This window comes from Rhinopithecus roxellana, chromosome 15 (assembly GCF_007565055.1).
Source record: "Rhinopithecus roxellana isolate Shanxi Qingling chromosome 15, ASM756505v1, whole genome shotgun sequence".
Lineage (NCBI taxonomy): Eukaryota > Metazoa > Chordata > Mammalia > Primates > Cercopithecidae > Rhinopithecus > Rhinopithecus roxellana.
In genome coordinates, this window is record NC_044563.1 from 31674520 (window position 1) to 31689134 (window position 14615).

Sequence of the window (14615 nt, forward strand, 5' to 3'; positions counted from 1 at the left end):
CAGGTGATTCTCCTGCCTGGGTCTCCTGAGTAGCTGGGATTACAGGCATGCACCACCATGCCTGGTTAATTTTGTATTTTTAGTAGAGACAGGGTTTCATCATGTTGGTCAGGCTGGTCTCCAACTCCTGACCTCAGATGATCCCGCCAGCCTCAGCCTCCCAAAGTGCACATAACTTTTATAGTCCTTTTATTTATTCCCATTTCATTCAAATTCATTTCCAGCTTATTTAATACTAGAGGAATTTACTCTAAAAATCTTAAACAGAACTGCATTGACTAATAAGAATTTGTCAGGAAAATTGAATATTTATAACTTCAATAATTTAAGACAAAGCCTAAGGACATAAACTTAATACTATATCAATATATCAAATTACAGCAAGACTCCAATCTATCGTTGCATATTAGTTTCTAATTAAACAGATAAATATTAAAAACATTCCAAATATCCTTTTTGATGACTAGTATTTCTGTTCACAAGCAGATTCTTTATTTACTGCTTATTAAATAAGTTTTCTTTTATTGTGATCACAGTTGAGGAGCTTTAGAAACCCAAAATAACAAGGGATTCCAGAAGTCCGGTGCTTACAGTGCATCTGCAGTACTCATTTTTAAGGTCAGTCAAGCTCCTCTGGGACCAGGTTCCTCTCCAAAGAATCCCTCGGTACTGTACTCAAATGTCAGAAAATGCACTCGATTCCAAATTCTAGAAATTCTAAAAACAAAATTACATTATAAAACACATTTTTTAAAAAGCCTGCACGTATTTAACCAACATGATTTACGCTGCACAAGGTACAGACGTCTTAAGCAGACTGGCAAATCCAGAAGTCTCATTTTCATCTAAACACCCACTATACTTTAATTTTTTTTAATGAACTAAGCATAGAAATAATACATCTCCAGTGCTATCCTAGTTTCACCAGGATGACTAAACTCTTATTTTCCTTTCCCGTACTCTTATGGGAAATTAATGTATGCTAAACAAATGGGCAAAAAGGATCACATATGGTTGTGGTTCAACACACAAACAACTCTAGGTGCGCAGATATTTTTAAGTTGCAGGCATAGGTTACTCTGGAGAACGGAGGCAATCCTGTATTTCCTGCTCAAACACACGATTTTTTTTTTTAAAGGACCTGGCTAGTTTGGAAAAGGGAAGGGACCCGCGTTTAAAGCGAGTGTAAATAAACAAACACGTGGTCTGCAGAGGAACATCTTTAGGCACCAGCAGGATGACTGAAAACAGCCAGGTTTGGGGAAGAGTGGCTGCCACCGCGAGCCAACCCCCACCACATCTGGAGCTCCAGATTCCGTCGGGATTCCAAGCCTCAACACGCCCTCACCGCCAGGCGCCTGGAAATCAGAACGCGGAGCCCGCGAGGACCCCTCCCCGGCCCACTCGGCCCGTTCTTCCCGAGGTTCCAGTTAACTCTGGGCTTCAGCCTGGGAACCTGCAGAAACTGGAGACGAATGCGATTCCTATATTACCCCACTCCTGGACTCTTCAAAGCCCCACAATAGGGACCCACGGCTGTCTTCTTTCCAGGAAGAAAGGGCAGGATCCGTGAGAAGAAAACAACACGGTCCGAACTTGCCTCTGAAAACCCACAGGGCCGTAAACCTGAATTCCGCGGGAGAGAACGGCGTCCGTTTCTCTCGCGACACTTCATGGGAAACGTAGATCGCTGCAAGTCCAGTTCGGTTCTCATTGGCTACCGCACGCCGTGAAGGGGCGGGGAAAGTAGCGGCGAGGTCCCGCCCTCACGCAGGAGCCAATCTTGAGCTGCCGAGGAGACAAACCCGGAAGTGAGATGCAAGGCGGCGATTTTTCCCTTCTGTCAGGTGGGTAGTTATTCCCTGTCCCGGACCGCGCTTTCTGGTGGACCCGCGCCATGTAAGAACTCCTGAGCCCGTGCGGGTGGGTAGCCTGTGAACACAGGCCGAGCCCTGCAGGTCAGGCCGCGTCGTGGTCCCCAGGTAGGGCTAAAGCCGCTTCTCCGCTCTTGGCTATTTAGAAGGCCTCAGGCGGAGCTCGCGGGCCTGTGAGTTCCCGGCCGGTGGCAGAGTGCCGGAGCTGGATCCCCTCTCCCTCCCTCCCACTCACCAGACTCTCTACAGGTGTCACCCATAGGTCCTTGAGTTCAGCACATCTGCATTGCTTTGTGCTGATAACAGTAAGATGTATAGTGCAGCGAAAAATAATGTGGAACTTTTGAATTAGAACGTCTGCCCTTTCAGTTCCACTGAAGGGTCCTTGATCTAGGGCAAGTTGTTTTATCTATCTGAACCTCCTTCATCTGTAAGGTTTATACTCCCCCCCACCCCCATCACTGAGTTGTTTGTAAGGAGTTGACATAGTTCGGATCTCTCTCAAAATAGGATATGCCCATTAAGTTAGGAAACGTACCCTGATATTCCTAATGGAATATCAGGAATATCATCATCAAGTAATCAGTTTTGTTTTTTAACTGTGAATCGGGTAGATGCGCCTAGGTTTGGCTTTTTAAACTAAATATACCAGTAAAATTTTATATATAATTTGTTGTATCTGAATCTGTAAACTCAAAATTTATATAAAGGGAGTTTTTATTAAAAGGAAAAGCATGTTGAGGAAGAGGATAAGATCTGTGGTATAAGGTTACTATATTTGATATAGTTACAAGTGAACTTTTATTTTTTAGCCTCTGTTAAGTGTTTAATGAATTGATGTATGGTCACTTTTGTGTTGCAAGGTTCAGGAATTAGTTTGAGAATCAAAGAAAAAGTAGAAGCTCCAGGAGAATTAATAAAACACAAAGCGATTCTGATTGGGTGTCTCTGATTCCAAGGGTGACTGAAAAGCCGGATTGACCTTAGGAACACTTTAGTAAAATTCTTACATTTTACAGTAAAGTAACAGGTCCAGAAAAGTTACTGGATGTAAGTAATATATTTAAACTTGAGTTTAGTGCTATTGCCACTAGTAATAAAATTTAATACCACATTAAGATTGTATACTGTTAAACTTGTGAGATTAGGTACCAGAAATCAGTATCTTGGGGGTATTGTCTAACTCTGGAACTTCTCAGAATCCATTCCAGGCAAAATCAAGCGACAAGACTTTAATTAAATATAATGCTACACATACTTAATGCCTTCTATAGACAAGTAGGAGATAAATATAAGTTAAATGTGGTCCTTATCTTTAAACTTATAATCTTTTAAGGGACAAAAACAAGAACAAAGTTAGTGGTGAAATACAATGTAGCACCAAAAAAAGTGGAAAGCAGAAAGTGATCTAAATGAGAGGATCAAGAAAGAATGAAAGAGATAACGTCTGAGAAGACCCTTGAAAGACTGATAAGATTTCGACAAATAGAGTTGGGAGGCTGGGAATTGGTATTTTTAAATTATCTATTGGTTATTCTCCTTTTCTGTAATTGATTAAGGTTTATATGCTGTGTAACTCTTTAAGCTGATATTGGTTTATAAATTAATATGGCGGCTTAGCAGAATAAACATCAGTTCCTTCAGGAAGCCTTCTTTAATCCCTTAGGACTAGGGGAATTACGAACTTCCTGTATACTCATGGTTTCTAGATAAGGTCTTGTAGTAGTACTTATCATGTTGTCTTTGCCAGTCACATGATGTCTTTGCCAGTCACCTACACTAGAGTAAGCTTCCTGAGGTGAAGACATGAATCTTGCTCATTGTTGAATCCCAGTACCCAGAAATTGACACATACCAGACATTCTATTCATATTAGTTGAATGAAGGAATGAATGACAGCCGAAATTCAGTTGAAAACAAGGACCCAACTAAGAACTATAGTTGCTTATCAATAAATAGGACTACTTTTTAAAGCAGTGAATTTTCCTAGGCCTGAAATTATCAAAGTAGAAATAGGATAATTAGTGTAGATGTTGTGATAAAGATATCTGCTCCAATGAGAGATTGGGACAGATGTCCTTTTTGGGGCTATTCCATCTTCAAGAATCCCTGATTCTTCCAACTAGTTTTTTTAGGAATTAGAAGTTTTTATTTCTGCTCTATATTATCTGTGTGTCTAGTTTATAAAAATCTTGAATGCACCTTCTTAATTGTATTAGTTATACTTCAAAACCTTCAAGCATTCATCACTCTTAGCATAATACCATCATACCTAAACCAGTAGATTAAAAATAATAGTTATATAATAATATAGTTGACTTAGAAGAAAACAACAAAAGTAAGAAGCATTAGACCACTAAAGATCATCTGTGATCTAATAGTGGTCTAATGCTTCTTACTTTTGTTGTTTTCTGTCAGCACCAGTATTTAGTGTATGTAAGGAATACCATGAGAAAAACAAGAGTTTAGACAGGGTTTAATTGTATATGTTTGCGAGACTTATCTATGCAGTTGATAAAGCCTGAATTATTGTTTTACTAATAACTTTTGTATTTGTGTTTTCAGGTCTTGATGAATAAAGCAGCATAATTTATCTCTAGGAAGATTATACCCTGGCATTTGAAATGCTTTTTATTTAGAATAGTAGTAAAAATGGAAAAAGAAAAAGGAAATGATGATGGAATACCAGACCAAGAGAATTCCTTGGATTTTTCTGAACACTTTAACCAACTTGAATTGTTGGAAACACATGGACACCTTATTCCTACTGGTACTCAAAGTCTTTGGGTAGGCAATTCTGATGAAGATGAGGAGCAAGATGACAAAAATGAAGAGTGGTATCGATTGCAAGAAAAAAAAATGGAAAAAGACCCAAGCAAATTGCTTCTTTGGGCTGCTGAAAAAAATCGGGTAAAAAAAAAAAATTACAAAGGGAAGTGTGACAGTAGGAATAGCACTGGGTTCAAGCCAGAAGGCCTGCCTTTACTATTATGGCTGTCATACCTATCTCTTGATTGTGAGGACCAAATGAGACAATGTACATGAAAGCACATATTAAGCTGCAAAATGTCATGCCAGGTATTATTTGGGGGTTTAAGGATAATTATAAAGATAGCAAGCAATCATCTATATTTTAAAATCATTTATATAAAGTCATTAGGATCATTTAGGAAAGAGGATGGAAACTAACATTTATTAAATACTAACTATACCAGGTACCTTATTACATTATTTAATCCTCATGTATCTCTATAAGTAATATTCTTCTCTTTTATAGAGTAAGAAATTGAGATTCAGAAATACTAATTTGCCCAGGATCATCCAAGTGGAGTGAACATCAAAAGCCTATTTCTTCTACTTGGCCACTTCCACCTAATTTTACTAAGTTTCCCCATGTCTGTTTTAGTAAACTAATAACTAAAAGGGTCTTGCATTTTAAATAGCTTTTTAACCCAAGAGCATGCCACATTTAACCAGAGGCCCATAGAACAAATTAAAAATTACAACCTAAAAGGATGTTTCTAAGGTTGTATTAAGAAGGAATTGAGCTCTTAAATCCCTAGAATTCCTTATTAATACTTTATTCTTTTGTTAAAAGTTTTATTTTTAAAAGTTTCATACAGTGTATATATTGGTGTGATAATCCAATAGAAAAATCAAGCAGTTTTCTTCACAGATAACATATAAAATATTAAATACAATTAAAGCCTATGATATTCACTGGACCAAAGCTTTTATGCAATGAACCTTAGTTGGACCAGGAGTAAGGGTTTGGTTTGATATTCAGATAATCTCATTCTTAGAAGCAACAAAGTATAGTTAACACTAACTTGTTCATTCTTAAATCAGTAGTCCTCTCCTCCCAAAAAAGAGATCTTAAATTATTTTCATTTTAAAGTCATCTACTAACAAGTAAGTTTTTATTCAACTTAATTAAATCTAACACCACAAGACAATTTTGTTTTAGTTATTGTTTTGGTTTGAGTTGAGTTGAAAGATTTCCTTTTTTCTTCTCAGCTAACTACAGTGCGGAGACTACTTTCTGAAAAGGCCACTCATGTGAACACTAGGGATGAAGATGAGTATACCCCTCTTCATCGCGCAGCCTACAGTGGACACTTAGATATTGTCCGGGAGCTCATTGCACAGGGGGCAGACGTTCATGCAGTGACTGTGGATGGCTGGACGCCCCTGCACAGTGCTTGTAAGTGGAATAATACCAGAGTGGCTTCTTTCTTACTGCAGCATGATGCAGATATCAATGCCCAAACAAAAGGCCTCTTGACCCCCTTGCATCTTGCTGCTGGAAACAGAGACAGCAAGGATACCCTAGAACTCCTCTTGATGAACCGTTATGTCAAACCAGGGCTGAAAAACAACCTGGAAGAAACTGCATTTGATATTGCCAGGAGGACGAGTATCTATCACTACCTCTTTGAAATTGTGGAAGGCTGTACAAATTCTTCACCTCAGTCTTAACAATTCTAGTAATTTTCTTAAGCTTCTAAGTACCAGTGCCTCCTTTGTGTGAGATGTAAAGTATTCCCATAATCAAAGTTGACGTCAAACATCTTACTACAAAAATTCAGTGATATTCATTATAACATTCTTCCAAGTGAATTGCCTGACTTTGATGTCAGAATGTATTTAAAAGTAATTTGCATATATCTTTAATGATTTCTGTGAAGTTTGTGATTTTTTATCAGAAATAATTTTAATGTGTGTATACTTAAAAACTTGACACGGGTTGTACAGAAACTGATATTTTTGGTGCTGATCCAAGAGAGATGTATTTTTAAATATCCCACATCCTGGATCTTTGTTGAGTACTTAGTATATTGACATATATTTTTATAAGGTGAGGTAACTCAGAACTTAATTTAAAAGTCTTACATATTCTGATACAATTTAGCTGTCTTCTCTACCTTACCATAGCCAGTTGCTTTCATTTTAAACTAGAGCAAGTAACATATTAGTGACTTGCATCTTCATAAGTTAAAGAAAAAAACAGCAAAAAACCTAGATCTTTGTCTTTTAGAACACAGACCATTTTCAGGAAAGCAGTTAGCTAGGTGTTTAATTCATGAATATTGTATACTGCCTCCCCTACCACAATTTACACAATCCTGTGGGTAGTCCTACCTCACCCTGGTCAGCCTACATGATCCTTATGCTAATGGCAAATCACGATGACCTTGTAGACATGCACACAACTATACCTTTGTCCAAGAGATCATAATATATCTGCTATCCAACTGGTTTTACATGCCTAATCCTACTGGTTGGGGCACTGCTCATATAGTCTCTCAAGTTCACAGGAAATGTTGATTTTCTAAGGTCCTCATTTTTACAAACTATACAAAGGCAAAGTGACAGGGGAAAAGGAATTAGTCTAAGAGTAAGGGGATGATTATTATATTAAGGCTAAAATCACAAAGTGGCTCAGGCTTAAAAAAAAACACTGTGGATAATGACAAAAAGCATAAGTAAAAATATTTGAGAAAAATAAAGTACAAGTTTTGAACAACATAAAAGGCATGAATTCATTTTTTACCTGTGTATGTCTTTCTTGGATCCAGAACATTATTCATCCAACGTGCACTTAGTTATTTAATATCTACTCTCTCAGTTTCTCCAGCAGCAATTTTGCATTGTGTACCTAGCCCCTCTGTGATTGTTCCCAAAGTTTTGTCTTCTCAACATGAGAACACTCTAGGGGAAGGGAACTAAACCAATTGCTCTTTACTTCATTTAAATTTTTTAAATGTCCACCAAGGCTTATCTCTTTCAAGCCATCCTATGTAACCCAGTCACCTTAGACTAAGTAATAATGTTATTTAATGAAATATTAAATATTTATTTTTGGTTAGAACTTATTAGATGATCTCAGAAAATTCAGAGACAATATATGAACTGAATCATCGTGACAACAGGCTCTTGAGAGTTAGTGCTTTAGTTTATGTTGTGATCTCTGCCTAGGGAGATGCTTTGTGGCAGAAAGAGGTTGCTTTCTGTTTGAACTGGCCTAAGTTAGTGACACCAAATGACAGGTACAGCTGACAGGCAGTGATGATAGAATAAGACCTTATTTATCCAAGCAGACTGCTGAATGAGGCTGCTTAGCCTGAAAGTCACAGAGCTGATGGCTCCTTTCTCATTTGAGAATGGATTGCACCTATGATTCCATGCAAACTTTCCATTTAAGTATGAAGCCAAAGAAGTCTTGTTTCCAATAAGGACCTAAGATGTGTCTACTCCCTTGTTTTCAGACCTCAACACTCACTGATGCTAGAGAGCAAACTCTACATATAAGACAAACCCCACCCCTGAGGGCAGAATTTGTATTGTCTGCTTCCTTTATACTTTCCAGAACATTTACTAGACTGCTCTGTCCACAGAAGGCAGTCACTAATTGTGCTTTGAAAGGATTATTTCTACTTTCCAGTTTAGGCAGGCTAAATAGCTCAGTTTGCAAACAGAATTTTCTCTAATCTTGAAAAGCCTATACAAAGACTTATTAAAAAATAAAATCTGAGTTTTTCATAACTAAGGGTTTAATTTTGATTAACATATGCTTGAGGAAGAGATAATTTTTGTGAATGTTCAAGGTTCATATCATAATTCTTAAGCCTAAAGTGGAACCAGTTGGCTTTGCTTTTATGAATCTTAAATATGCTTTTCCAGGGAGCCTTCCAACCCACCGCCTACCACAGTGGGGATTTAGAGTCTTTATACTATAATATGAAGACGTTTATTTTTATTATTTGACATCTATTATGTTATCTAACACTATGCTGGAAAATCATGATCAAAAGAAGCCCAGAGGCTATTCTGAGATTTATGTCCTGCACCAAAATGAAATCTCTGGATCAACTCTTGATTCCTGATCAACACATGTACCATCTTTGACCCTACTTGCATTGGCTCTAGGAATTTATGCAACTGCCTGCAAAATAAGATCACCAAATCTTTGATTATGTCTTTCCTATAATTAGTTTATCATAAGATGCTCCAGTCCATCTGTAGGATTGCTAAATGACCACTCAATTTGTTCAATATGAAATGCTTTCTCTAAAGGATATTTAAGGTCTATGCTTATTAAGTTCAGAAGAGAGTAAACCAAGAAGGATTAAGTGTAGCTGATTGATGTTTTAAATTCCTGGAAATTTCCCTTTGAAACTCCAAAATTTTGCTTCTCGGAACCTAAATGGAAATGATCTAAATCAGTGCCAACACATAGAAATATGTGGGCCACGTATGTAATTTTATGTTTTTAGCATGACTACTTTAGATACCTCATATAAGAGGACTCATGCAGTAAGGAGAGAATTGCATTTTATGGCACACAGACATAGATAAGCAAAAATCTTAGAAGTTGAAAATCATCAGAGCCATATTAAAACAAAAACAGGTGAAATTAATTATATGTATATATATTAGGATAATACATCCAAAATATGAGAGATATTTTAAAATTATTGAGTTTTTTTTGTAGTAAATCTTCAAAATACAGGGTGTATTTTAAAGCACATCTGAATTTAGACTAGTCACATTTCAAGTTCTCAGCCATGTTTGTCTAATGGCTAGTCCATTGAAAGCACAGATCTACATGCCTGAGTCATTCCCTGGAGGCAAAGAAGGATGGTTACACAGAGCATTACACTTTGAGTGAGACAAACTGAGTTCAAATCCTCAGTGCCACCTGTGGGTGACTTTGGGCAAAAAAAAAAAAAAAACCTCAATTTTCTCATATGTAAATCAGGGATAATGTCTATCTTGTTGTAGGCTAGTTTGTTATTTAAATGTAAAAATCGTATGGTATAATTTATTTTGTCAATTTCTTTAATACTTTAAAAATAAATTTCAATATGAAATACGTTGAAATCATATTGTTTAAAAAAAAAAAGCTACATGTGTTTATCAACGTCCTCCAGTCATCTTTTATGTAATGCATGAATGAAATCATCTGATCTTTATGAAAGTTCTTACATATATAAGATGTGGTACACCAAACCTCTGTGACAATAGCTAACAACTGAGTGCTCACTGTAGGCCAACTATGCTGTATGTGCTTCGCGTGTGTGATACCATGTAAGCCTCACAGCAACTCTGAGATACATATTGTACAAAAGGAAATCAGGCTTATAGAACTTACACGGATTGCCCATTGTCATGCTATGTGTGCATGATGGAGGTTTGTCTATCTGATTCTACCACCTTTCCTCTTCACCACACACTAGTATTTGACATGTATTTGTGAAGCTGATTAAAGAATGCATGATTTGGTACATGTTAAGTGTATTTTCTTATGTTCCCAGAAAGCTCATGTTCAAATATCACAACTTTTTACCTGTGGTGTTTTTGAATATTATCTATATACCACCAGTTAGTCTGTCAATCATAATAACCAAAATTCCATTTTCTTAAACATTATTTTTATGTAGTTTATTTACAGTAGGGTTTGAGGACATAAAAATTACTATCAGGAGCAAAAGCAACTCCATTTGCTTTTAAAGGTGCAGTTTATATTTTTTGAATTTAGTTACTTATATCTACTTTTAAATATGCTTGCCATTTATCCACATATAAAGTATATGTTGTACATAGGCTATAACTAAATTTATTTAATTTTTTTTTATTTTTGTTTTTATTTTCTTTTTGAGACAGACTCACTGTTGCCCAGGCTAGAGTGCACTGGCACGATCTCGGCTCACTGCAACCTCTGCCTTCTAGGTTCCAGTGATTCTCATGCCTCAGCTTCCCAAGTAGCTGGGATTACAGGCATGCGCTACCATGCCCAGCTAATTTTTTGTGTTTTTAGTAGAGACCAGGTTTCACTATGTTGGCCAGGCTGGTCTCAAACTCCTGGCCTCAAGTAATCTGCTGGCCTCGACCTCCCAAAGTGCTGGGATTACAGGCATGAGCCAGCATGCTTGGCCACTAAATCTATTTTATTCGCCTTCCGTGTAGGATTCCATACCTGTGTGCAAATTTCTTGTTTTGTTATTGTGTGAAAAACACAACGTGAGATCTGCCCTCTTAAAATTTTAGTGCATAGTATTTTTTTATCTATAACCACAATGCTTATAGATCTCTAGAATTACAGAGATTCTAGATTGTACAGCAGATCTCTAGAAATTACTCATCTCGTATAACTAAAACTTTATACTCATTGAATAGCTACTCCCCATTTTCCCTTGCCCCAGATCCTGGCAGCCACCATTCTACTTTCTGTTTCTAGAAGCATGACTATTTTAGACACCTCATATAAGAGGACTCATGCAACAAGGAGAGAATTGCATTTTATGGTACACAAACATAGATAAGCAAAAATCCTAGTAGTTGAAAATCCTAAGAGCTAAAGCAATATTTAAAAAGAAAACAGGCTCACACCTGTAATCCCAACACTTTGGGAGGCCGAGGTGGGCAGATCACGAGATCAGGAGATCAAGACCATCCTGGCCAACACGGTGAAACCCCATCTCTACTGAAAATACAAAAAAAATTAGCCAGGCATGGTGGCACACCCCTGTAGTCCCAGCTACTTGGGAGGCTGAGGCAGGAGAATTGCTTTTGCTTGAATCCAGGAGACGGAGGCTGCATTGAACCAAGATCATGCCACTGCACTCCAGCCTGGGCAACAGAGTGAGACTCCGTGTCAAAAAAAAAGAAAAAGAAAACGTTAAAATCAGGATTTTTACAATCTGATTTTAAGACTAGCTATGAAACAACAGTATTGAGACAGTGTAGTATTGATGGATGGACACGTGGATCCATAGAACAGAATACAGTCTAGAAATAAATTCAGATATAGATGATCAATTAATTTTTGACAAAGGTGTCAAGGAAGTCAATGGGACATTCTGTTAAACAAATAGTGCTGGAACAACTGAATATCTTCTTGGAAAAAACATGAACTCATTTATAGGCAGAAAGCAGTTCAGTGGTTTCTTGGTCACAGGGACAGAGGTTGGACTACAAAAGGGCAGGGAGAACCTTTTGGAGGTGATGGAAATACGCTGTAGCTTGATTGTGGTAATGATTTTGCAGGTGTACACAACTGTCAAAGTCACTGGGTTTTAAAGAGTAATGTAGGGTTTTTGTACATAAATTATATTTTTATGAAGTTGATTTTTAAAAATAGATATCCAGAAATGACTAATTTTATTCTTTTATTATTTTCCATGGCAAGCATAAGATGAACTCATCCTCAAATTCTAAGGATATATCTTCAGGGGGGGCCTGTTACTTAAAAAAATACATTTCACCAATTCACTGGAATTTTAAAATACCAAGTAACACATCCTTTATAATCAGAAGGTGCAATTTCTCCATTAAATGACAGAATGGGAAACAAAATAATTGCTTTAAAATAATTAGTCCATTTGGCAGGATTCAAGAAATTTGAAAAGATGGCTAGTTACTATATAAGAAGGATTTGGTTGACTTTTAATTTAAATCAGGACTGTTAGAACCTAGAAGAGGATACCAAAGTGGTTTTAGCATCTACTTTTCCAAAGAAAAACGATAGCATTCAACATCCCATTGTTTATTACCATATAAGAAGGATTTGGCTGGCTTTTAATTTAAATCAGGACTGTTAGAACCTAGAAGAGGCTACCAAAGTGGTTTTAGCATCTACTTTTCTGAAGAAAAACGGTAGCATTCAACATTCCGTTGTTTATTCGGTTGTGCTATAAGACAAACTGAGATGATTTCTTGAGACGTGTTTTAGTTCTATAGAATTAAGCACAAGTAACATGAAGTAACCTATTTACTCTGGTAATATACTAAAACTTTTTATTTTTTTAAGACTTCATTTTTTACGTGAAATGTGTAACTTTTTAAAAGAAAACTTTAGTCTTGGGTTTTGTCTCCATCTAGTGGTCATGTTGGTCTTTTCCATTTACAGTCAGGCTTGGGTCAATGATGCATCGCCTATACTGACAGTGATCTCATGAAATTATAATGGAGCTAAACATTTCCTATCACCTAGTGATGTTGTAGCTGTCATTATGTCATAGCACAACACATTACTCACATGTTTGAGGTGATGCTAAATGTAAACAAACCTACTGCACTGCCAGTCATGTTTACATACAACTATGTATGGTACATAACACTGGATAATGATAATAAACAACTATGTTACCGGTTTATGAATTTACTATAATATACTTCTGGTCATTATTTTATGGTATTCTTCCACTTATTAAAAAACAGTGAACTGTAAAACAGTTTCAGGCAGGTCCTTCAGGGGGTATTCCAGAAGAAGGCATTATTACCATAGGAGATGACATAGGAGTAACTCCATGAGTGTTATTGCCCCTGAACACCTCCCAGAGGACAAGATGTGGAGGGAGAAGACAGTGATCATGATGACCCTCTGTTGGCCTTGACTAAGTATGTGTTTGTGTCTTTGTTTTTAACAAAAAAGTTTAAAAAGTAAAAAAATATATAAATAATGCATATTGAAAATACAAAAAAGCTCATAGAATGAGGCTATAAAGAAAAAAATAGTTTTGCATAGCTACGCCAGGTGTTTGCATTTTAAGCTAAGTGTTATTACAAGAGTTAAAATGTTTTTAAAAATTAAAAGTTTATAAAGTAAAAAAAGTACAGTAAGCTAAGGGTAATTTATTATGGAAGAAAGAAAAATATGTTTGCAAAAATTTAGTGCAGCCTAAGTCAGTAGTGTTGATAAAGTCTATAGTAGTGTTCGGTAATATCTTAGGCCATCACATTTGCCCACCACTCACTCACTAACCCACTCAGAGCAACACCAAGTTCTTCAAGCTCCATTCATGAAGTACACACTCTACAGGTGTACCTTTTAAAGTCAACTATACCATATTTTTACTGTACCTTCTCTATGTTTAGATTTCTTAAGATACACAAATACTTTCCTTGTGTTACAATTGCCTACAGTATGCAGCATAGTAACATGTTCTACAGGTTCGTAGCCTAGGAGCAACAGGCTATACCAAGTAGCCTAGGTGTGTAGTAGGCTATGCCACCTAGGTTTGTGTAAGTGCATTCTGATACTGAACAAGGATGAAATTGCCTAGTAACACATTTCTCAGAACATACCCCCATCATTAAGTGATGCATGACTGTAACTGAAATTTTAAAAGGATAAGCCAACTATCCTGGGGTTTTTTCATTCTGTTTTTGTTGTTCATTTTTAGTTTTTTTGGTAAGGATTGAAAAACTATTGAATACTATGCTTATTACCTGGGTGATGAAATAATTTGTACACCAAACTCCTGCAACATGTAATTTTCCTATACAGCAAATGTACCCCTGAACCTAAAAAAAAGTTAAAAAGAGAAAAATGGAAACCACAGTTCATACCTAAAACAGTACCCTTTATAATTATTTGTGTCAGTAACTTCTTTCAAGAGAATATGCATTGGTATATAATTGAAGACACACGTATAACAATTGGAAATAAAAAAATCAAAAGCCATTTAGAAGGAGAAAGAAGGAAATAAACTACCTAAATCAATATAGTTATTAAAATTGATAGATTATCTTTAAGGTTTTTGGTAATGAAAAAAGAGGAAGACAGTAATTGCTTTTTTTTTTTTTTTTTTTTGAGACAGGGTCTTGCTCTATCACCAAGGCTAGAGTACAGTGGTGTGATCATGACTCACTGCAGCCTTGAACTCCTGGACTCAACAGATCCTCCAGCCTCTGCCTTCTGCATAGCTAAGACTACAGTGCAAGCCACCATGCCCA

General features: G+C 36.7%; 2 protein-coding genes across 9 annotated transcripts in view; one reads left to right on the plus strand and one right to left on the minus strand.

Annotated features, from left to right (window-relative positions):
- The window catches only part of MRE11 (MRE11 homolog, double strand break repair nuclease), a 76909-nt gene extending 75221 nt beyond the window's left edge, over nt 1-1688 (minus strand). For 2 of the 5 annotated variants that reach the window (XM_030918138.1, XM_010360561.2), the window contains exons 1-2: nt 1494-1631; nt 592-717 (exon numbers count right to left, since the gene is read on the minus strand). In XM_030918138.1, the coding sequence (XP_030773998.1) occupies nt 592-611 (20 nt within the window). In that variant the 5' untranslated portion in view covers nt 612-717; nt 1494-1631. Of the gene's footprint in view, nt 1-591; nt 718-1348; nt 1467-1493 lie in introns of those variants that run through there. The other 3 variants (XM_010360562.2, XM_030918136.1, XM_030918137.1) reach the window with 3 other exon arrangements.
- ANKRD49 (ankyrin repeat domain 49) lies at nt 1636-7403 on the plus strand. 4 transcript variants are annotated; one of them, XM_010360565.2, is made up of 3 exons: nt 1636-1847; nt 4440-4784; nt 5892-7403. In XM_010360565.2, exons 2-3 carry the CDS (start codon nt 4527-4529, stop codon nt 6351-6353), a joined length of 720 nt encoding a protein of 239 aa, XP_010358867.1. In that variant the 5' UTR covers nt 1636-1847; nt 4440-4526; the 3' UTR covers nt 6354-7403. The 4 variants fall into 4 exon arrangements, with proteins under 4 accessions (XP_010358867.1, XP_010358868.1, XP_030774000.1 ...); XM_010360566.2 differs by lacking the exon at nt 1636-1847 and adding an exon at nt 1852-1982; XM_030918140.1 differs by lacking the exon at nt 1636-1847 and adding an exon at nt 1881-1899.
- Nucleotides 7404-14615: the final 7212 nt, after the last annotated feature.